At 36.1% G+C, this 22,990-nt stretch overlaps 2 protein-coding genes across 2 annotated transcripts; both read left to right on the top strand.

Annotated features, from left to right (window-relative positions):
• Positions 1 to 5,711: 5,711 nt before the first annotated feature.
• LOC145940454 (uncharacterized) lies at positions 5,712 to 16,756 on the top strand. Its single transcript, XM_083045626.1, has 2 exons — positions 5,712 to 6,093; positions 16,019 to 16,756. Exon 2 carries the CDS (start codon positions 16,021 to 16,023, stop codon positions 16,666 to 16,668), a length of 648 nt encoding a protein of 215 aa, XP_082901752.1. The 5' UTR covers positions 5,712 to 6,093; positions 16,019 to 16,020; the 3' UTR covers positions 16,669 to 16,756.
• On the top strand, positions 12,869 to 15,747 carry LOC145940453 (uncharacterized). Its single transcript, XM_083045625.1, has one exon. The coding sequence runs from the start codon at positions 13,110 to 13,112 to the stop codon at positions 15,075 to 15,077; it is 1,968 nt and encodes a 655-aa protein (XP_082901751.1). The 5' UTR covers positions 12,869 to 13,109; the 3' UTR covers positions 15,078 to 15,747.
• Positions 16,757 to 22,990: the final 6,234 nt, after the last annotated feature.

Below are 22,990 nucleotides of genomic sequence, written 5' to 3'. Positions count from 1 at the left end.
TCTTTGTAACGGCATTCTTTGGCGATAGCATGCATAACTAATTGCATGAGAGAATCAAAAGCACATGTTTCTTTTATTAAAACTAGTACTTCTCCAATTTTTACGCTTTCGCAAAGATTGCCGTTTCTAAAAAGAGGTATTTGAATTGTTTTATTTAATTGTATGTAATCCCAATCAGGACAATCGTCTAAATAATTTGGCTTCTTTTGCTTTTTACTTTTTATATTAGCCAAACCACGCCAGTTTTCATATTTATTCAATGATGAAATTGATGTATTTGAAGGATCAATATTGAAATAATCGACCAAACTAGCACAAATTTTTTAATTTATTAAAAGTTACGACGTTTCGACCATATGGTTGTGGTCCTTTTCAAGTACAGTTATAAATGTGAATAATAGATAAGCATGTTCAAAAGATTCGCTCACACATGTTGTCAATATTAAAGGCGAGAACGTTAAGTCAGTAAGAAACCTTGTCAATAACAAATGATGTATTTGAATTAATCGATGACACGTTAACATCACACTTTTCATTTATATTTTCTTGCATAATAGTGCAAGAATTTTCTTTTTCAATAAATTTCCTCTTTTTATTTTCCTCTTCGTTATTTTCTGTTTCAATTTTTAGGTCTTTTATATCACAGTTTGATGATACTTCTTTGATGCGTCCGTCTATGTAATCTAAATGACGCATAACAAATTTGTCAGCTCGTAAAGGAAGCTCATTTCTAAAAACTCGTTTTTTAATATTCGCGAATTCGGACTCAACACTAGACGATGTCGCAATGTTAGAACCAATATTAAAAAATGGTAATAAAATGCTTGTCCAAATAGGTACATAATTCAATAACTTCTTCATATTATTTGCAACCTCAATATTATAAAACGCGTTTACAATACTTCTTTCTTTACATTTTGATTCTGTAATAGAAGCCCTTTCATAAATCCTTCTGCTCCATTCTACCCATCCCGTATTACAATCAATTTCAAGATCAATTTCATCAAGATCAGTATGTATTTCCTCGTTTGTTTCAGAAACACCTTTAATTACATTATTTATAAAATCATATCGCGTTTGTGATTCTCAATTTTCTCCATGAGATATACCAATGCTCGGACTTATAGCCACAGTTAATAGAGATTTCAAGAAATACTCTAGTTCGTGTAAAGTTTCCATTTTATATGCCTTACAAATAGCTCTAATAAAAAATTGTCTAACCTTAGGCAATGGATGTTGTTTTAAACAGTCCCATCTATATATTATTGATACTAAGTGACTTACATCTAATCTAATAAATGTTGCAGGCAATATGCTAGATTTTTGTGTTACGATATCGTAACAAGTTTGCATGTAATCGCGTAAATCACGTTTATGAGCAAATGCAATTGATATTGATATTAAAAGAGCTTGACTAAAGTCACAAACTATCATTCGAGGTATAGGTACACCTGTACTTCTAATTTTCAAAAGCCACGTGGTGATTGCTACTGTGTCTTGCTCAGACGATAACATTTGAAATATTGGTGCACTTCTCATATGTGAAGAACTCATGCATTGATACAAAAATATGTGATTTGATTTTACATAATCATATTTAATTTTTTTTACTATAGAACCAGTTGCGTCAATTGTCATAAAGGATTGCATATCTTTTTTGTAATGTAACTTATACAATAGCTTTTGCTCTTTGGTCCAGTAGTAACAAAAAAAAACGGAGATGCGCCAACTTTGTGTACTGAACCTATATATGTTGTATCTTTGGCATTTATAAGATTGTTAATAGGCTTTGATGTAGTAAGTCCTAAACGTTTACTTTTTGCTTCGCTAATTGCTTTTCTCAAAACAGTCGTTTTTGGCAGAATAGGAGGATATGGTCCTCCAAAATCAATCAAGTCCCTAGCGTTCTTACATATGAGATTGCATCAGTTTTCGTGTCAAAGTATTAGCTATGAGTGCTCTTCTATATCCTCTTAACTGTCTTCTTTTTTCATGCATATAATTTGGAACAACATTTTTAATGACACACTTGAATATAACATTTTCGTCGTTTCCGGGTTCTTTTTCAAGTATACAAATTAATTTTGCAGAGCATTCGACGCATTTTGCTTTGATTGGGCAGTATACTGTATTTTTCTGCCGCGAACCTTTTGCATTTTCAAATTTCCAAGGGCAAGGTATACGAAATTGTATCCAAATATTATTTGCAAAGATGTCACTCCAACCAGGTTGAAAAACAATATATTTTCGGCCAAGAATCTTTAAAATCGAATAACTCTTTAATTATTGATCGGATCGTTTTCGGCCATAATAATTTTCTTCAGAACTCTCGAAGTACTAGCGAAATCCGTAATCAGAACTATTGGAACTCTTAAAAATTTATTTTTTGTCGAAACAGAAATTTTCGAACAGACATTCTTCAGAGTCGAATAACTCTTTAATTATTGATCGGATCGTTTTCGGCCATAATAATTTTCTTCAGAACTCTTGATTTACTAGCCAGAACTCATGCCAGAACTACTGGAACTGTGATTTAACGAGTCAAAGTTTCAAGTCCGTGCTACCGAACTGCGATTTTTTCAAAGTTATATTTCGAAAGTTTGGTTGAATATAATTTTTTGAAAACTATCAGCAACTCTTCATTATATGTAGAAATGTTATAATTAATCAGAACTAATTAAAATTTTTTTAAATTAAAAAACAATTTTTTTTATTTTAATGCAATATCAAAATAATTTTTATTAATCAGGAACTGTAGTGGACGTAAAAACACAGCAAATGAGCTATTCAGAACTACTCGATCTTGATTTTCGATGAAAAATTAGCACCCCATTTTTCAGACTCAAATTTGGAACCGTTAATCGACGGAACTCTTTTTATTTTTGATAAAGAACTCTTAAACTCTTTAAGAAAAAGCCAGAACTCTAATCAGAACTATAAAAATTGAATGTCGGGGTGCTAACTTCACACACCCGGAATCGTGACGTCAGAGGCGAGAAAGCACATGCTAAAAATTCTTGCGTGCCATTTTTAAATAAAAAGATATTTCAATAAAACATTACAAAATTCTTTGGCACACTTGTAAAATTGTCCGAAAACTATCTTTTTCCCTTTATAATCAATCAACAACTGTAAAATGACTGTAATATGAAGTCCAAGCCGTCTAGTCTTTGAGCATGCGCAGTCATTTCACATGACAAAGTCCGATATCACACTCATTTTACGGTTGTTTATTAACTGTCAAGGCAAAAGCATAGTTTTCGGACAATTTTATAAGTGTGCCAAAAAGATTTGTAGTGTTGTTTCATCAAAATATCTTTTTATTTAAAAATGGCACGCAAAAATTTTCAGCGTGTATTTTCTTGCCTCTGACGTCACAATCCAACATGGCCGCGGCGAGGATCCAGGAGCCTTAAGCAGAATAATAAACAATTGACACTGAACATTAATTTTGCAATAGACATTATTTAATGCCTAGTAATTGACACTATAAATGTCTCAGTAATTGACACATTCAAACTGTGATATTAATAAATTGATGAATGACTATCCCTATCGATAACTATTCTAGATATAGATTAATTAATTATTTAAAATTTTGTATAATTTTTTAAAGAGAATGTATTTTTTAAAGTGATTTATAGAAAAATTTTTTAAATAGATGTGTAAGCGCGAATTATGCGAATCGAAACCTATATCGATCTTCCATCTAGCGTAAGGAATCTATATTATAGCGGCTTGCCGAACTTTCGGAGCAGGGAGCGCAGAACCAGCAGTTAGCGAAGGACTGCCTAACTCGTCAGACGTATGTGAACGAAGGACAGTTTACCTACCCTGAATAAATAGCCCAGTGAGCATTCCGAGTTTTCGTTTTACTTTATTTCTTTTGTAATGGCTATAGTTGTGAAGCCAGATAAAAGTGAATCTGTTAATTAAAGTCTCACTGAGTGAATATCAACGAGGAACGAAGGACATACAATTTTAATCCTTTATATCTCCTTTCTGTGGCCCCCGTCCCTATTACCGGATACTACAGATGTATATTTATGAATAAATTATGTGTATATTTTGCCTATGACTAAATATCGACCTAATTTTCGACAGAATGTCGAGCTTTGAAACAAACGAATAAATCTGTGTCCCAATCACATATGTCTATATACAGTGGGTGCTTTCCAGCTACGGAACACAGTGTGGTTACACAGTGTTACACAGTGTCGCCTTGTAGCTGGAATGCTATTTAGCTATTTCATTTCACCACCAGAGTACTTTACAATATTTGTCACTAAATTTACCGATGTATATGTACAATTATGTTTAACAATTTGTAATAATTAAATATCGCAGTAGATATTTTCGCTGTAAAAATATTTTGTAACAAAATTTTTTATGAATAAATTTATTTATCAGATATATAGAAGAGACTAAAAAAACTGATTAAATTACGTGAATTAAATTGTTATAAAAAATTAATAAAATTAATAAGTTTTTTTCTATAATTATTCAAATTACATAATTAGTTTCGTGCAAAGAGCGATTAAAAGAAAAAAAAACGCGCGTAAGCATCCATTCAATTTAAGAATTTTTAACTAATATCTTCTAACTATATGGTCTATTAATATTCATTAATTATAAATAAAATAATTATTTCTTAAATTATATAACATGAGACTATATTCTTAAACTTGCTTAAACAATTTTTCAACGATTGCAATATTAATTTTTTTTTAAATTATGCCTTCTAACTATGCTTAATTAATTTTTATTAATTATAAATAAAATAATTATTTTTTAAACTATAAGACTATATTCCTAAACTTGCCTAAATAAGTTTTTAATGATTGCAATATTAAAAGTTTGTTAATTATGTCTGCTAACTATACGCTTAATTAATTTTCTTAATTATAAATAAAATAATTTTTTAAACTATGAGACTATTACTACGTTTACGCGAGTGTTGCTTCTGTAGTAACTTACTCAAATGTACAAGTTACGATAATTTTTGAATAAGTTACTACAGAAGTAACACTCGCGTAAACGTAGTATATATTCCTAAACTTGCCCAAATAAATTTTCAACAATTGCAATATTAAAATTTTTTAAATTATATTTGCTAACTATACGCTCAATTAATTTAAATTAATTATAAATAAAATAATTAATAATTATTTCTTAAACTATATGAGACTATATTCCTAAACTTGCCCAAACAATTTTTTAACGATTGCATAATAAATAAAAATAAGAAATATTTAATTTGTCTGCTAAGTATATACATATACAGAAATCACCTACGGATACCAATCCATAGAAAATAAAATAATGATAACAAATGTAAAAATGTTGGTAGCTATGGAGCGACGACACAGTCGTACAGTCGTGGACACAGAGGTTGCGACACTTTTAAAAATGATTTTATATAAATATGCAGTAAAATTCAGGATGCGAATCATTGTCATGTGCTTATGCGCGATAAATGATCATGATGTCAAATTTGCGAATAGTGTGTTGTTACGTCCTGTGGACTGCACGATTCTTTTCTCCTCCCCGATTTACGCAGATTCGCGTTCCGCGAACATATTAATTATAAGACCGAAATTAGTTATAAGAATTAAACGGAGAAAGACAGTGATTGTGAAACAACTCGATCGGTGAGATTACGAAACCTACACTTTGATCAATAAGTCATAGGTAATGTTGAAATATCACGATCGACACACGCTATCAGTAGACCAAAGATCGGAATTAGGAAAGAACTCTTCATACAAGGAAGCAATACGTTGCGCAAAGGGGATTAAACACCGAACGTATGACTATGAGTCACAAGAAAAGAAGACGCTCTTTGCTCTATAGGAAGGGCAGACGAATAGTATAAAAGCAGCGAATCTTCCAAGAACGCTCTATTAATTCCGCCTACGTCGTGGCAGTTACACACTTCTGGATCCTCGCATTAAACATACATTGTGACCATCGGGGCTCAACAACCAGCTACCAGTCAACCTACACCTTCGCCCACACCACTCGAAGGAACCATCGATCCTGAGGATCAACCTATAGCTGCCAACCCGCTCACCAAATAATATACAGCCAACAGTGAGTACTTTCATTCTTCTACGATCACGGAAGTGAATAAATCCCCGGAATCGCGACTAAACTTAATAAGTAGTGGAAATCGCTGCCCGTCGAGCATTGAAACGCGCTCTCCGATTGAAACGGGACGATTAAAAGCCAACGCGAATCCTCAACCGCCTCATAGCACATCAACGTTACACACACACTCATATATAATTGTTTATACATGTCCACCAAATTTAAATGTCTAATTCTCCGAATATTATTAAGATTTTATTTTTTTGAATAAATGATAATTATTTACATTACGCGAATTTAAAGTCTTATTTAAACCCCTGCGTTCCTTCATATATCCCCCGAGATCGCACAAGGTCCTATCCCGCGTAAAAGGGATTTAATTCCCTTACCGAAAAGGACCGACGAACGGACCCCTGAAATAAGCCAGGTAAAAGCGACTATCCAGTCGTTGACCTGCAAAAGGGCCAGACAGTCCGTTCGACCCGAAATCACTCCGATTTCGGGAAAACGCTGTTACGACCTTCGAGCGGCCTTTCCTTCGTGCAGGCCAGGACGTAACATACGTTTAATTGGGGGCCCCTCCGGGATTGAAATGTGCGATCTTTGGGAATAGGAATGAGTAAAGGGACTAGAAGCACAACGGACAAAGACGAAATAGATGAACTTTACAAGACCGCGTTAGAAACACCACACAGAACACGTGAATCTAAATCAAAATTCACAGCATCTACGCCTCGACACGTACATTTTTTAAGAGATTCTAATTTAACCGAAATAAGTGAATTACCCGACGAATCCGACCAAGTCGAATTTATTGACTCAAAAAATCAGATTTTCAAAATTAATATCGATAATTCTAACGGCGAATCCGGAGGTCCACCAATAAACATGGCTAACGCTAATCCTTTCGCCACTTTAAAATACGCGGTCGAAGCCGTTCCCTTTTTTGACGGTAGTAACACCCCACTAAATTATTTTATTGAGGGATGCGAGGAAGCAAAATCTATGCTCCCTAAAGAGGCAGAGTGTCAATTCGCTAAAATTATAAGAACGCGAATAGTGGGGGAAGCGCGTCGTACTATACAAGATCAAGATTTTAATACCGTAGCTGCATTAACAACGTATTTGAAGAAAATTTACGGTCCCTCCAAAAATGTCTATCAATTACAAGGAGAATTAGGTTGCGTTTATCAGAAAAATAATGAAGATGTCGTCACTTACGCGTATCGGGTTAAACTTCTCGGAAAACAAATACTAGAGGCATATCGAAGCTCAGGGAACGCCATGCCTGAACAGGATATAAAAGCAACTATAGAAACAGATATGTGTAAATGCTTTATTAGAGGACTAAAACCCGAAATAGAACAAAGAATAGCGCGAGACTTAAACGTACAGGAAACCGTGGCCGACGCGTTAAAAATAGAAAGAGAGCCACAACAAATGACAGATTTACGACAAGGCGCTAAATCAAGTCAAAATTCACCGCTACCTGTTAATCTATCTCGAGAAGTCTGCCAAATCTGTTATAAAGAAGGGCATGCAGCAAGTAGTTGTCGAAAGCTCACTCAACTTTCACCACAAAATCAAAATCCTTTCGGAAACACCGGAACGGATATTTTAATCTGTCAAATTTGTAAAAAACGCGGGCATAGCGCAGATAAATGTCGGTTACGCGACCCACGATCTCGACAATCAATTAACGTAATTCAGGAAAAGGTCATTACTTGTCAATTATGCTCTAAGATTGGTCATAATGCAAAATCATGTCGACAGAATAACTTTAATCAACAAACAAATAAATCTTTAGTAATTTGCCAATGGTGCGATAAATCCGGTCACTCGGCTAATAATTGTTGGAAGAAACAAAATGAACGCAATACTAATATCGTGTGTCAAACTTGTAACAATTATGGCCATATCTCTAGAAATTGCCGCTCTAAAATCAATCCAATACCAACACATAAAGACAATTTATTCTGCCGATATTGCAAAGAACAGGGCCATCTTCTCGATACATGTCAATTACGAATTACGAGTAACAATCGCCGCAAAGAAAAAGAGCAGGGAAACTACAACGGACCCTCGACATCGGGTGTAAAATCGGGGGCCGAGCGAACATCACACCCATCCGTGCAGCGGCAAGCCAAGTAAATAACTACGAACCCGAAATCAGGCCTGTAACTGTAAGCCTCGACAAACATAGTCGCGTGCCTACGGTACAGGTTGAAATCGATAAAATTATCACTCAAATAACCTTTATGTTAGACACGGGATCCGGACCGAATATAATTAAAGAAAATTTTGTGCCTAAAAATACAAGTATTAATTATTCGAATATTTTAAAATTAAATGGCATAAACAATTATCCTGTCTATACCCTAGGAGAAATTACACTAACACTTTTTGAATTACCGGTATTATTTCATATCGTTGCCAACGATTTTCCGATTCCACAATCCGGAATATTAGGAAACGATTTCTTCAAACAAACTTTTTCAAAAATAGATTACGCTCAAGGACATTTAGATATTTCCGGAATTAATGTGCCCTTTTTCTCCCCGGAAACCATAATAGTATCTCCAAGATCAGAATCGCTATTTTTTGTGAGGATAGAGAATTCTGAGATTAAAATAGGATATATACCGAAATTAAAAATAGAACATGGAATTTTCCTAGGAGATACTATCGTAGAAACTATTTCTGGAAAAGCATATCTAAATGTCATAAGCACTCTAGATGAAGAAATAGAAGTTCGCGTACCGACACTTCGTTTAAAACCACTGAACGAACTATTTAACGATATCGAAATTATTGATAACAAGAAAGAGGGGTCAGATAACGACCAGACTAACGTTAACACAGACCATGAAGATAAAGATACGATGATATTTAGAGACAATGAGGATGAATTTTCAATAATGATTCAAGGAAAGAATAAAATTAAAAGTAAGAGAGGGAATAAAAATTATTTAAACGAAAATTATAATAATCCAAAAATCCTTGGAGAGGGAAGTTACCAAACCTCTCCTGAAAATCATGATAAATCAAAAATCCTTGGAGAGGGAAGTTACCAAACCTCTCCTGAAAATTATAATAAATCAAAAATCCTTGGAGAGGGAAGTTACCAAACCTCTCCTGAAAATTATAATGATCCAGAAATCCTTGAAGAGGGAAGTTACCAAACCTCTTCTCAAAATTTTGATAATCCAAAAATTATTGGAGAAGAAAGTTATAAAAATCTCCCAAAAGAAAAAATTCCTAGAATTTCGAAGGAAAAATGTCAAACCTTGTCAGAAAATTCTAGCTCCGTCGATTCCGAAGAGGGAAGTTACCAAACCTCATTTCATAATTCGACACAACCTTTTTCCAAAAATTCAAAGGATCGTTTATCCCTTCCAAAACTTACATTTCCAAAAACTGGATTATCTGTTATAAATAATGAAAATGAATTAGAAACCTCTCAAGTTACAATGGAAAATCTTCTAAAAGAAGCTCAAGAATATAAAACACCAAATTAATGTAGAAAATATCGATCTACATAACTGCCTAGTAGTTTCCGAACAACCAAAGGAAACTCGATTTACTCAAATTATGGAATTACTGCGGTTAGAACATCTAAATAAAGAAGAACAAGAGAACGTATTAAAATTAATAACAAACAGTCAAGATCGATTTCATGTTCCTGGAGAAAAACTGACCGCTACTCATGTTTTACAACATCAAATAACCACTATAGACGATCGACCGATTAACACTCGTCAGTATAGATTCCCGCAATTACACAAAGAAGAAATAAACAAGCAGGTAGAAGAACTGTTAGAAGGAAGCATCGTAAAACCGTCTCAATCACCTTATAATACGCCCATATGGATCGTGCCAAAGAAAGAAGACTCGAAGGGAAACAAACGCTGGAGAATGGTTCTCGATTTTCGAGCGTTAAACGACAAAACTATCGGTGACGCTTATCCATTACCCAACATCGTAGATATATTGGATCAATTAGGAGGAGCACAGTACTTCTCAGTATGCGATCTAGCTTCCGGATTCCATCAAATAAAAATGGATCCTGCCGACAGTCATAAAACAGCATTTACCACTCCTTTCGGTCATTATGAATTCGACCGAATGCCTTTCGGATTAAAAAATGCACCTGCTACCTTTCAACGATTAATGGACCTAGTATTGACTGGATTACAAGGCGAGGAATTATTTGTCTATATGGACGACATTGTTATTTATGCTACCTCTCTAGAAGAACATGAACGAAAATATAACGCATTAATAGAGCGACTTCGTAAAGCCAACTTAAAATTACAACCAGACAAATGTGAATTTCTAAAAAATGAAGTAACATATTTAGGACACGTAATTAGCAAAGATGGAGTAAAACCCGATCAAAAAAAATTAGAAGCAGTACAACAATTTCCGAGACCCAAAACACTGAAGAATATTAAACAATTTTTGGGACTTGCAGGTTATTATAGACGATTCATACCGAACTTTTCTAAATTTGCAAAACCACTTACTTCTTTACTGAAAAACGACACCCGCTTTGAATGGACAGCCGTACAAGAAGAATCATTCGAAATTTTAAAACAAAAATTATGTGAAGAACCTGTATTGCAATATCCCAACTTTTCGAAACCATTTATCTTAACCACAGACGCATCAGGAATAGCAGTAGGAGGAATATTATCACAGGGAGAAATAAATAAAGACCGACCGATCGCGTACGCTTCTAGAACCCTCACCGATAACGAAATAAAATATGACACATACGAAAAGGAAGCTTTAGCTATAGTATATTGCGTCAAACATTTTCGACCGTATTTATATGGGAGAAAATTTACATTAGTCACCGATCATAAACCATTATTATGGTTTAAAAATGCTCAAGACGCAAACATGCGAATATTACGCTGGAGACTAAAATTAGCCGAATACGATTACGATGTTGTATATAAGGCAGGAATAACTAACGTAAATGCAGACGCATTATCAAGAAATCCAATAAATCTAGAAGAAATCGATTGTAAACTAATAAAAGAAAGAAAAACCTTAAATCCAAACAACCCCGCAGATGCAGAAATAATTTCAAAAATGTTAGAAGAATCAGATAGCGAAGAAGAAGAAGAGGAAGACGATTTTCATTTATATCTCTCAGATAACGAAGAACCCATACCTGAAGCTAATTTTGTCAAAAACAATAACGATTCTATACCTTTTACACTCGAAGAAATAAATGAACCGACCGTAATACAAACTACAGAAAAAGTATTAATACACGATCCACCTAAACAAGACAGAATACAGACAAGAAGCCAAACTGCAGGACAAGATAATAAACAAAAAATCACTAAGGAAGAAGATAATATTGAACAAAACAAAGAAAAAAACGACACATCAGACAAGGACCTCGACGCCGAAGAGGAAGAAGAAGACGAAGAAGACATTATAAATCAAAATCTAAAGGCAAGGAAAGCGAAACCCAGAATTATCGAAAATAAAATAATTAAAAGCAACATCATAGATTCTCGCGAATTATTATTCCTACGAAAAGATAACGTAGCATATTTTGTCGACACCCAAGGAAATCCTTTAGACTCAGGATCTCAGAAACTTTCCGAGCGAAACGAACTACCAAATTTAGGATCTCTTACCTTGGGCGAAGCCAAGGCCATAAAATACAAACACTACTATCATATCGCGCTACCTGTTAACGATGAACAACGAGTAGGCCCTACGGCAACTCTAGATCACATCTTAAAAACCTTGAAAGATTTAAATAACGTTATCAAAAATTTAAAATTAGAAACAATTAGCATTGCAAAAACCGATTTCATTAATAACGTTCCCTGGAACAATATCAAGGTACAACTACAATTGATATTTATTAACTCAACTACGAAAATAATTATTTGCAATGGACAAATTAAATATCCACCGAAGGATTTGCGTTCTGTCATACTCGACGAAATGCATTGCTCACCAACAGGAGGACACTGCGGAGTAACCAAAACATATAATAGAATTAAACACAATTATTATTGGGAAAATTTGAAATCGGACGTTCAAAAACACATACAACAATGTTTACAATGTCAACTGAAAAAACTCGTTCGAGTTAAAACAAAACAACCAATGATAATCACAGACACGCCTGGCACTTCGCTTGATAAAGTAGCTATGGATATCGTAGGCCCATTACCTAAGACCGAAAGAGGCAACGAATATATCTTAACACTACAAGATCAGCTAACAAAATATTGTATGGGGATACCGCTACCTGACCAAACCTCAGAAACCATTGCGGAAGCCTTTGTAGACCGTTTTATTTGCGTGCTCGGAGCGCCGAAAGCTATACTTACAGATCAAGGAAGAAATTTTATTAGCGATTTAATGAAGAAAATTGCCAAATTATTCAAAATACGAAAATTTCGCACAACAGCTTTTCATCCTCAATCAAACGGATCATTGGAGAGATCACATCACGCACTCAGCGAATACTTAAAACAATACGCAAACGAGCAAAAACAATGGGACAGATGGATCGGATTAGCTATGTTCAATTATAATACTAGCGTACACGAAGCCACAAAACACACTCCGTACGAACTAGTTTTCGGAAAAATAGCACGAGTTCCGTCAAATGAACTTCTTCCACCTGAAGATAAATTAGCAAATTATGAAGACTATTTAATAAATCTTGTCACACAACTTCACACGATTCAACGTAATGCTCGCGAAAACGTAGTAACAGCAAAAGTCAAATCAAAAAAATATTACGACAAAAAATTAAACCCTCAGACCTTTAAACCCGGAGATCAGGTATTCTTGTTAAAAGGACCGAAACCAGGTAAATTCGGAGACCAGTATACCGGACCTCATGAAATTTTAGAGATATTAAATAAAAATAATGTAAAAATCAAAATAAAGAAAAACAGCCGCATAGTACATCCTAACCGTTTACGAATATCGCACATCAAACCAATATCTAATAATAAATAACCAACTTTCAGATGGACCCTCGACTCAGGAGATTAACCGCACTATTAATTATTCTATTGCAATATTTACCTCACACTATTGGAATAATAGGATACGACTGCGGTTCATCATCTGCTAATCTGACAACGTTATCCTTGCTAAATACCGAAGAATGCGATATACCTCAGAGGAAAATAAATTCAACTCAAATTTACGTACAACTATTGCAGATCAATGAATTCGAAGCCGTTCAAGTCGTACAATGTAAAATCGAAATTGATAGACTAATCAAAAAGTGCGGAATGTTTTCTCACACCTTGGATGTACTTAACGGGAAATACTCATACATAGAGGAAATAAACCGCGAAACCTGTAAACGAATGCATAATCAAGGAGACTATCGAATGGGAACCACATATATAACGGGAATAAAATCAAATTCAACAACGGCACGTCCAATAACCTTGGCCGGTCACGTTGACAACGACGGCTCATGTTATGGAGGAGCGTACTCCGACCCCTACGGAACATGGGCAGAAGTTGTCGTAATAGGAACTGTAACAATTACATTACAAGATTATACCGCCGACGTACGAATAAATACCAACAGAGTACAACTTAGATCAGGCGTCACGTGCGAATTCAGTTCAACACATTGCGTGGACGTTGAAGGAGGAGATACCTACTGGGAAACTATACCCGTAGGTCCTTGCAAGTTCAATAACTACGGCATATTATATGAGGGATACGCTCATAAAATAGTCGACAACGAACAACATCAAACGGTTTATTCTCTCACCACACAAGAAGCGATATTCGCTCTTACCAGCAAAGGAAAGCAAGAAGTTTGCGGATACTCTCTCGTACGAACAGAACATCCTAAACTAATGATTTTCGAAACAGTACTCGGAACCGTCATCTTTAAAAAACAATCACGCATCTCAAACCTTGATATCTTTACGTACATGAATTCGAAGTTCGTCTACGTAGAGAAGCACATCCGTACACAAATCAATCAACTTTATCATGATATTTTACTTCAACAATGTAACCTGGAGCAACGCATGCTACAAAACGCCTTAGCCATAGCCACACAATCTCCTGATATCTTCGCGTATCACTTGATGAAAGGTCCCGGTTATATGGCCCTACAAGCCGGCGAAGTAATACACATAGTAAAATGCGTACCTGTCGAAGTTACACTCGCCCAAACAGACCGTTGTTTCAATCAATTACCCGTACTCCGGGAAAATCGAACATATTATTTAACACCACAAACTCACATATTATTACGACAAGGTACACAAACAACATGTAATACGTTAGCACCCGCCATGTATCAGTTGGGAGATTCCTGGTATAAATTTATGCCGAGACCGGTGGATACCATACCGCCCATTATCATGAAACCTTTAACCAAACCGGTATGGAAATACATCAGCCCAGGATCATTGGCTACTAGCGGCATATACTCAGAAACGGACTTAAAGGACCTAAGAGACCATATAATGTTCCCAGCTGAACGACCTGCAGTTCTTAACTCTTTGGCAAGAGGAATAATGGGCAGAACAATCTCTCTAGAAGAAGGGTCGATTTCCAACTTATTAGACGCAAAAACCATAGAAAAAATAGCAATATCCGCTTGGCAAAAATTCTGGAGTAAATTTTTAATTTTTGGAAATTTTAGCGCGGGACTGTTAGGAATATACATGGCCATTAGGGTCGTGAAATTAATATTAGATACCATAGTCCATGGCTACGCCCTACACACCGTATATGGGTGGTCCTTATACCTGATAGGGGCCCTATGGGACTCCCTGACCAACCTATTATTGCACTTAAAAATGAGACGACCAATGAAATCGAAACCAACCGCCCCAGACAGTGAAACGCTTGAACTCCATAATGGTGAAGATAATACAACGACAACAGTCTATCCCCTCCTCCCCAGAAGAGAAGATAACACTTACTCCTTCGAACTCAAGGAAACCAAATATTGAACCACTAATACCTTACATCTTATCAGCTTTATAAAAAAAAAAAATAAAAAAATAATAACAATCAACACCGTACAACTGTTGGAAAAACCAACGTTAATATAATTAAAATTTTTCTTTTCTACAGAGAAAAATGGATATTCAATTTTTAAGAACCGATCTCCTCACACGCAACCGCCTAGAAGCGACTGTAATAAAAGTAAAGTCACCACACCTCTTTTGGATACAACTCCAAAACAGCGCAAAGGACCTAGAGGACTTAGAAGAAGAATTAAAATTCAGAATGGACAGAAAATCCTCATACCTCCATTTATGGCCGAATGCCATGCAAATAAACCTAGACGTCGCAATTAAAGAAGGCGACAGTTGGAAACGAGGATTTATTAAAACAATAAACGAAGATACCCTAACAATTAAAGTCATCCTAGGAGATTGGGGACGACTCGTACAGCGACGCATGTGCGACGTATTCATACTCGAGGACAGATTCAAAGAATTGACTTGGCAAGCGCTTCTCTGTGGATTAGCACACACAGAACCCGTCGAAGAAACCAAAACATGGCCAATACTAACTCGAAAAATATGTCAGACAATGCTCGAAGGCAATAAAGGATGGATAAACATAATTAACCCCCCACGGGATGGAGTGGCCTTCGTAAAATTAGAAATACAATCAAGAAACAACATCTTTCCCAATTCTGTATACAACGTCCGGGACACACTGATTCAAATGGGACTCGCAAAAATCAGCGCTCAAGCCGATGCTAATATTAATCCATCCATATAAATAAATATATATATATCCTATAAAATTACAACATAATATAATCCACTCTTACTATCAATTATATATTTAAAATCATAAGGCATACCGCCGGATTTCTTTATACATAGACAACAATTTCATTACCACTTTAACATATTAAATATAATATCTACTACAGAAATGGAGATCCAGTACATCGAAACGGAGTTCCTGACTCGCAGCCGCCTAGAAGTGACAATACTGAGAGCGGATTCACCACTCCTCTTCTGGGCACAATTAAAAAACGGCGAAGCAAATCTCCAAGAGATGGAAGAGGAGCTCAAGTTTCGAATGGACAGGAGAGCAAAATCGTTATATATTTTACCCGAAAACCTGAAAGCAGAAATGGAGGTCGCAATCAAAGAAAAAGAAACGTGGAAACGCGGCTTCATCAGAAGCATCAACAAAACTACCTGGATGGTCCAGGTAGTACTAGGCGACTGGGGCAGGACAACCTGGTACCACGCGAACGATGTCTACATCCTAGAAGATAGATTCAAAGAATTGCCATGGCAGGCCATTATCTGCGGGTTAGCCTATACCAAGGCCCCCACCAACAAAACCACTTGGCCCAGGAGGACACGCCACTTATGTCAACTCCTTCTAGAAAAACAACAAGGATGGATTAACATCATACATCCCTTGAGACAAGGAGCGGCACTCGTAAAACTACATATGAAAACCGACAGCGAATTCAACAGAGCATACAACGTTAGAGACGTGCTTGTCAAACTAGGACATGCAGAACTGCACACAAAAATCACAGCCGACGTCGAACCCGCCGTATAAATAAAAACATATATATATACGCAAATATATTCATCCGTAATCTTAAATTAAACTATTGTATTTTCTTTATAACCTCGTATACTCTATATTACTATTCATATATTATATTTCGTTAAATACCTTCTCTTTATACATATATATATATAAAAAAAATTTTTATATAGTCTCAAATACATAAAATATTGTCTTTTTATCTCTAGATTAAAATAAGTTATATTTTGTAACTTCAGTAGTAAGAAGAGAGAAGGAATTTACCTATATACATATATATATCTATAACCAACACGTATACACCAATATTTTAGTTTAATATTCTTCGTAATCGTGAACGTGGAATCATTTTCCATTCTATAGAAAAACTACCTGATCGTCAGTTCCAGTATAACAATGCCAATATATCATCAACTCCAATGGACTCCTGAAATAACAGAAGAAATACGGCAAGGACCCATCGACGGCGTGAGACCACAAGATCACCCTGAAACTTATTTAAAATTGATGGAAATCCGATGTGTCATACAAGCACGGGGGAACATCTATCAAAATACTGAAGACCACTCTAAAATCTGCCAAGAATGTTATAATAAAATACCAACCAAGGAGGAGTATATGACACTACCACCCCACAATCTAGTCCATAAGGACTCAGCAGACAACCAAACAAACTGCACTAAGTGCGAAATAATAATCGTACTAATAAAACCTGCAGAAGAATGTATCGAATGTATAGAAGAATTTCTATACGTCAACTACGCACACCTGGTAGACGGATGGGGCCAAGCTGTGTTTCCCAGAGGGAGAGAAGAACAATAAAAGGAAAAAGATTCCACGCGCATCTTACCAGTAATAAAATAAAATTAAAAAAAAAAATATAATAAAAAAAAATGTAAGAAAAGAACGAAAGAATAAGGAAGGGGTTTTGGTGGTCGCCTTTTTCTTTCCTCCTTTTCAAAAAAAGGAGATACATGTTAACTAAAGGAAGCACAATTAACCAACAGGTTAAATGTGGTTCTTTCTACCGATATTCGTAAATCGCGGCAAGAAAAGAATCGAAAATTTTTTATTTCTTTTTTGCAAATGTTGTGTTACACCCCCAACATTTGTCTAAGACGGGGGGTGTTACGTCCTGTGGACTGCACGATTCTTTTCTCCTCCCCGATTTACGCAGATTCGCGTTCCGCGAACATATTAATTATAAGACCGAAATTAGTTATAAGAATTAAACGGAGAAAGACAGTGATTGTGAAACAACTCGATCGGTGAGATTACGAAACCTACACTTTGATCAATAAGTCATAGGTAATGTTGAAATATCACGATCGACACACGCTATCAGTAGACCAAAGATCGGAATTAGGAAAGAACTCTTCATACAAGGAAGCAATACGTTGCGCAAAGGGGATTAAACACCGAACGTATGACTATGAGTCACAAGAAAAGAAGACGCTCTTTGCTCTATAGGAAGGGCAGACGAATAGTATAAAAGCAGCGAATCTTCCAAGAACGCTCTATTAATTCCGCCTACGTCGTGGCAGTTACACACTTCTGGATCCTCGCATTAAACATACATTGTGACCATCGGGGCTCAACAACCAGCTACCAGTCAACCTACACCTTCGCCCACACCACTCGAAGGAACCATCGATCCTGAGGATCAACCTATAGCTGCCAACCCGCTCACCAAATAATATACAGCCAACAGTGAGTACTTTCATTCTTCTACGATCACGGAAGTGAATAAATCCCCGGAATCGCGACTAAACTTAATAAGTAGTGGAAATCGCTGCCCGTCGAGCATTGAAACGCGCTCTCCGATTGAAACGGGACGATTAAAAGCCAACGCGAATCCTCAACCGCCTCATAGCACATCAACGTTACACACACACTCATATATAATTGTTTATACATGTCCACCAAATTTAAATGTCTAATTCTCCGAATATTATTAAGATTTTATTTTTTTGAATAAATGATAATTATTTACATTACGCGAATTTAAAGTCTTATTTAAACCCCTGCGTTCCTTCATATATCCCCCGAGATCGCACAAGGTCCTATCCCGCGTAAAAGGGATTTAATTCCCTTACCGAAAAGGACCGACGAACGGACCCCTGAAATAAGCCAGGTAAAAGCGACTATCCAGTCGTTGACCTGCAAAAGGGCCAGACAGTCCGTTCGACCCGAAATCACTCCGATTTCGGGAAAACGCTGTTACGACCTTCGAGCGGCCTTTCCTTCGTGCAGGCCAGGACGTAACAGTGTAATATAAATTTAAATGTCATGGATAATTTATAATAAATAAACATTAAATTCAATAAATATAAATAAGTGTCGCAACCTCACTGACCACGACTGTACACAGCATTTTAGCTATATACGCTTGTGTCGACTTGTGTCGTAGTTGGAAAGCACCGAGTCGTATACTGTGTTACACAGTGTCGCCTGTGTACATAGCTGGAAAGCACCCAGTATATACTACTAGACTGCTATCTCCTCGGGTCAGCTACAGCGAAAAGTGAGGCAAGTTAAAAGTAGTGGAGGGGATAGCGGCACCATTTTTTGTCGGGCAAACATTCTGATGTTTGTATATCGAAAGTGATTGACAGATTGACATATATGTTATGACGAATTATTAAAATAATTATAATTAAATTATTATAAATAATCATTTTGAGAGAGAAAAGGGTAGAATAATATGCCGATGTCGTGTAGTGTACTGGGCTGTGTAAGCAGGCACAAACCCGGTTCAAAGATCAAGTTCTTTGGGTAAGTATTTCTGCATTAACCGTGAGATTATAAGTAAATGTGTTGTGGAAGTCAATTTTATGAATTATGTGGCAGTATTTTATTTCCTGTAATATTTTTTATTTCTTTAAAATCTACAATCTATTCTGAATCAAGATCTTTTAAGCAGAAAAAAATTTGCAAAAGAGCCATTGACAAAAAGAGTCGACATCCTGTCTGCGAAAACCTCCCAATCAGTACCAGATGTTTCACCAATAATAATAATAATTATAATTAAATTATTATAAATAATCATTTTGAGAGAGAAAAGGGTAGAATAATATGCCGATGTCGTGTAGTGTACTGGGCTGTGTAAGCAGGCACAAACCCGGTTCAAAGATCAAGTTCTTTGGGTAAGTATTTCTGCATTAACCGTGAGATTATAAGTAAATGTGTTGTGGAAGTCAATTTTATGAATTATGTGGCAGTATTTTATTTCCTGTAATATTTTTTATTTCTTTAAAATCTACAATCTATTCTGAATCAAGATCTTTTAAGCAGAAAAAAATTTGCAAAAGAGCCATTGACAAAAAGAGTCGACATCCTGTCTGCGAAAACCTCCCAATCAGTACCAGATGTTTCACCAATAATAATAATAATAATAATATATTTCATAATAATTATCAAATGTCTACAATTTTAATAATTCGTCATAACATATATGTCAATCTGTCAATCTGTCAACCAGTCAACCACTTTCACTTCGATACACAAACATCAGAACGTTTGCCCAACAAAAAATGGCGGCTCTACTATTACTTGCCTCATTTTTTGCGAGCAAGCTAGCAGTCTAGTAGTATACAGACGTCTGTGGTCCCAATAACCGACACATTAAATTATTATTAAAAATATTAAAATAAATAAATTTTACGTTAAAAAGCAAATATTTTATTATAATAAGTAATTAAAAATCAAACAAACTTACTTGTAAGTAACATTCGATTGTATTATATGAGAGTCTCGTTCGAAGGGATTACACTAGGTAGTACCGCTACTTTCGCCAAGTTGAGCCACCAAGTTTAGAGAGTATGAGGTAAAGAATTTTCTTTGGTACGCGTCTGCGCACCTCAACCACCATCGACTGCGCACCTAACCACCATTACATCTTCATAATTTTCGGAGCTATAAAGGCACTTGTCGACAAACAAAACAAAAAGGAAATTCGTGATTGAGAGGGAAAACGGTTTTTAAGGGTGGGTTGTAATCCCTTCGAACGAGACTCTCATATAATTACGAACGTTACTCAGATAAGTTCTTTTGCTTTTTAATTATATTTCAAGTCTCATTCTTCGGGATTACACTAGGTAGATGTTTAGAGCTACAGAATTTAACTTCGAATTCTTTTTTTTTATTTGGTTTCCTAAAATCGTTGAAGTATACACCTTGATCAGAAGAAATCGGTCTCTTGTAGAACTTTGCGAAAATCTCTGATTGTCCTGACCTGATTGATGTGTCTTACGTATTATATTTATATCTATTCCTTTACGATCCGCTGCCAAAGTCGCAGCATGTCTTGTGAGTCGTGAAACATGTCAATTCCAGCTTGTCTGAGACACTTTTATCCATCTACTCACAGATTGTGAGTTTGCTGCATGGTGAGGCTTATTTTCAGTGATAAATAAATTTTCCTCACCCACTCTCAAATCTTTGGTTGGTGCCAAGTAACGAATGATGGCTCTTGCCACATGTCTTTGGTCTCTCCTTGAAGAAAAGCAGAAAGACTGGTTAGTCCACTCCCACTTTGAAGTTTCAATTGGCTTACTTATTCTTATCTGTATTCCCTCTTGTGATATAGAAATATTGTTGATTTTTATTAATACCAACGTCTGAACTCTATGTGTTGTTGCTAATGCCATTAAAATTACTAATTTGTAAGTCAGATGTTTTAAATCCGGAGTATCAAGAGGTTCTAAATCTTCTGCCCATTTCGAAGTTACTTCAACGTCCCAAATCGAGTTGTATTTAATTTTTGTAGGTCGTAGTTTGAATACACTCTTGAAGAAATGAGTCATTATTAAATTGTTGTTGGAGAATTTTTGAGATTGATAAGTGATATTGCTGATTTCTCAGCGTTGAGAGTACCATAAGAGACTCCATTGTCAAAGCGTTGAGATAAATACACAGTTTCAGTATCCTGGAATGCATTCAGTTTCAACTTTTTGCAAAAATTCCACCAATTTTTTAAGTCAGAATTATATTGATGTAATATTGAATTTATTAAGGATGTAAAAACAAAATATTGATGACTTTTTCAAACAGATTTTTCTTTTTGTATGCTATCCACATAATTTTCCTGCAATCAGAGAAAGATGACTCGCTAGGGGGTGTTTCACTAACCTGCAGGGAGATAATAAAAGATTAGATGATGCTGGAAAAATTTTTGGTTTATTCATAAGCATAAACATAAATACGTGATACCAAGGTTGGGAAGGACAATTCGGCACGACTAAAGTACCACACGCCACGTCATTTTTTATTTTTTATAACGCTTTTAGTACTACAGAAAAGCATAGAATTTTTAATTTTTCCAGACTAGCATAAATGCATCAATGGCCCATACCTGGATCTCTTTTCCAAGAACAGAATTTGTTTATCTTGGTGTTATTTCTTGAAGCAAATAAGTCAATTTCTGGGTGACCCCATGTTCACTATTTTTTTGAATGCCGAATTTGCCAATGTCACGAAAAGGGGCGTTCGTGGGATAATTTCTGGGGCGATTTCCGTCGCGGGGTAACGCGTATGTGATTGGACGCTGGGCATACTCGTTTCGTGCCCTTTCTGGTTCGCGGCGGTTTTGGTTCTTATACCTCTCCTTATCTAGCTCTTCTCGTTTCGCGAGGGCTTTGGCTTTCGCGAATGATTCGAAAAGGGAAGAGTAGAAATGCCTGTCCATTTGTAGTCGATATTGTAATGGTAGTCCGTCGCAAAAGGAACGAACCGTTAGTTCATCTACGTCGACTGTTACTCGTTTGCAGAGGTACCCTGTTGCGCGGCGTTCGGTGTCGAGGATGACGGAACGAAGGTCTTTAACACGACTAATATAATCTAACATGTGCTCGTTAGGTTTTATGTAAATAGTACTAAGCTCATCGCGGTACTGGTCTATTGTTTTCGCGGATCTGAAAGCGGTGGTTAGGAGATCGATTAGTTGCGTTACCGTTTCGCAGGGTTCGTCCTCTACTGAGTAATAAGTATGCTCGCGAAGCTTATTTATTAGTAGTTTAGTGAGGTTACGATGGGGGCACGATTTCTTTAGCGCGGCGACATGCTCGAATGAACTGGTTTAACGAAACATATCCATCGAACGACGGGATCGATTCCGTTGCCTTGTGAAAAGATACCTTGGGTAGTTCTCCGCAGGGTGGATTTCCGATTCCCCCTGATTTCTCAATAGTTAACAAGGGTTGTCCGGAACGACGCAAGGTCGGCTGGTTTTGCCTTGCAGGCGCTTGATTTCCCTACGCAACTCTTCCATTTCTGCTAGAACGTCATTTTTAAAAGAGGTCATCTTGTTCGGGCCGGACCCTTGTTTATAGCC

The sequence above is a fragment of the Prenolepis imparis genome, unplaced genomic scaffold (assembly GCF_030444845.1).
Source record: "Prenolepis imparis isolate NDT839.2.m4 unplaced genomic scaffold, iyPreImpa1.0 SCAF_9, whole genome shotgun sequence".
Lineage (NCBI taxonomy): Eukaryota > Metazoa > Arthropoda > Insecta > Hymenoptera > Formicidae > Prenolepis > Prenolepis imparis.
The sequence above is the reverse complement of the archived record's forward strand: the minus strand, read 5'-3'. Positions and strand labels throughout refer to the sequence as shown.

Bases quoted from the DNA above. Each gene is read 5' to 3' on its own strand.
- LOC145940453 (XM_083045625.1), top strand. From the start codon at position 13,110: ATGGACCCTCGACTCAGGAGATTAACCGCACTATTAATTATTCTATTG.
- LOC145940454 (XM_083045626.1), top strand. From the start codon at position 16,021: ATGGAGATCCAGTACATCGAAACGGAGTTCCTGACTCGCAGCCGCCTA.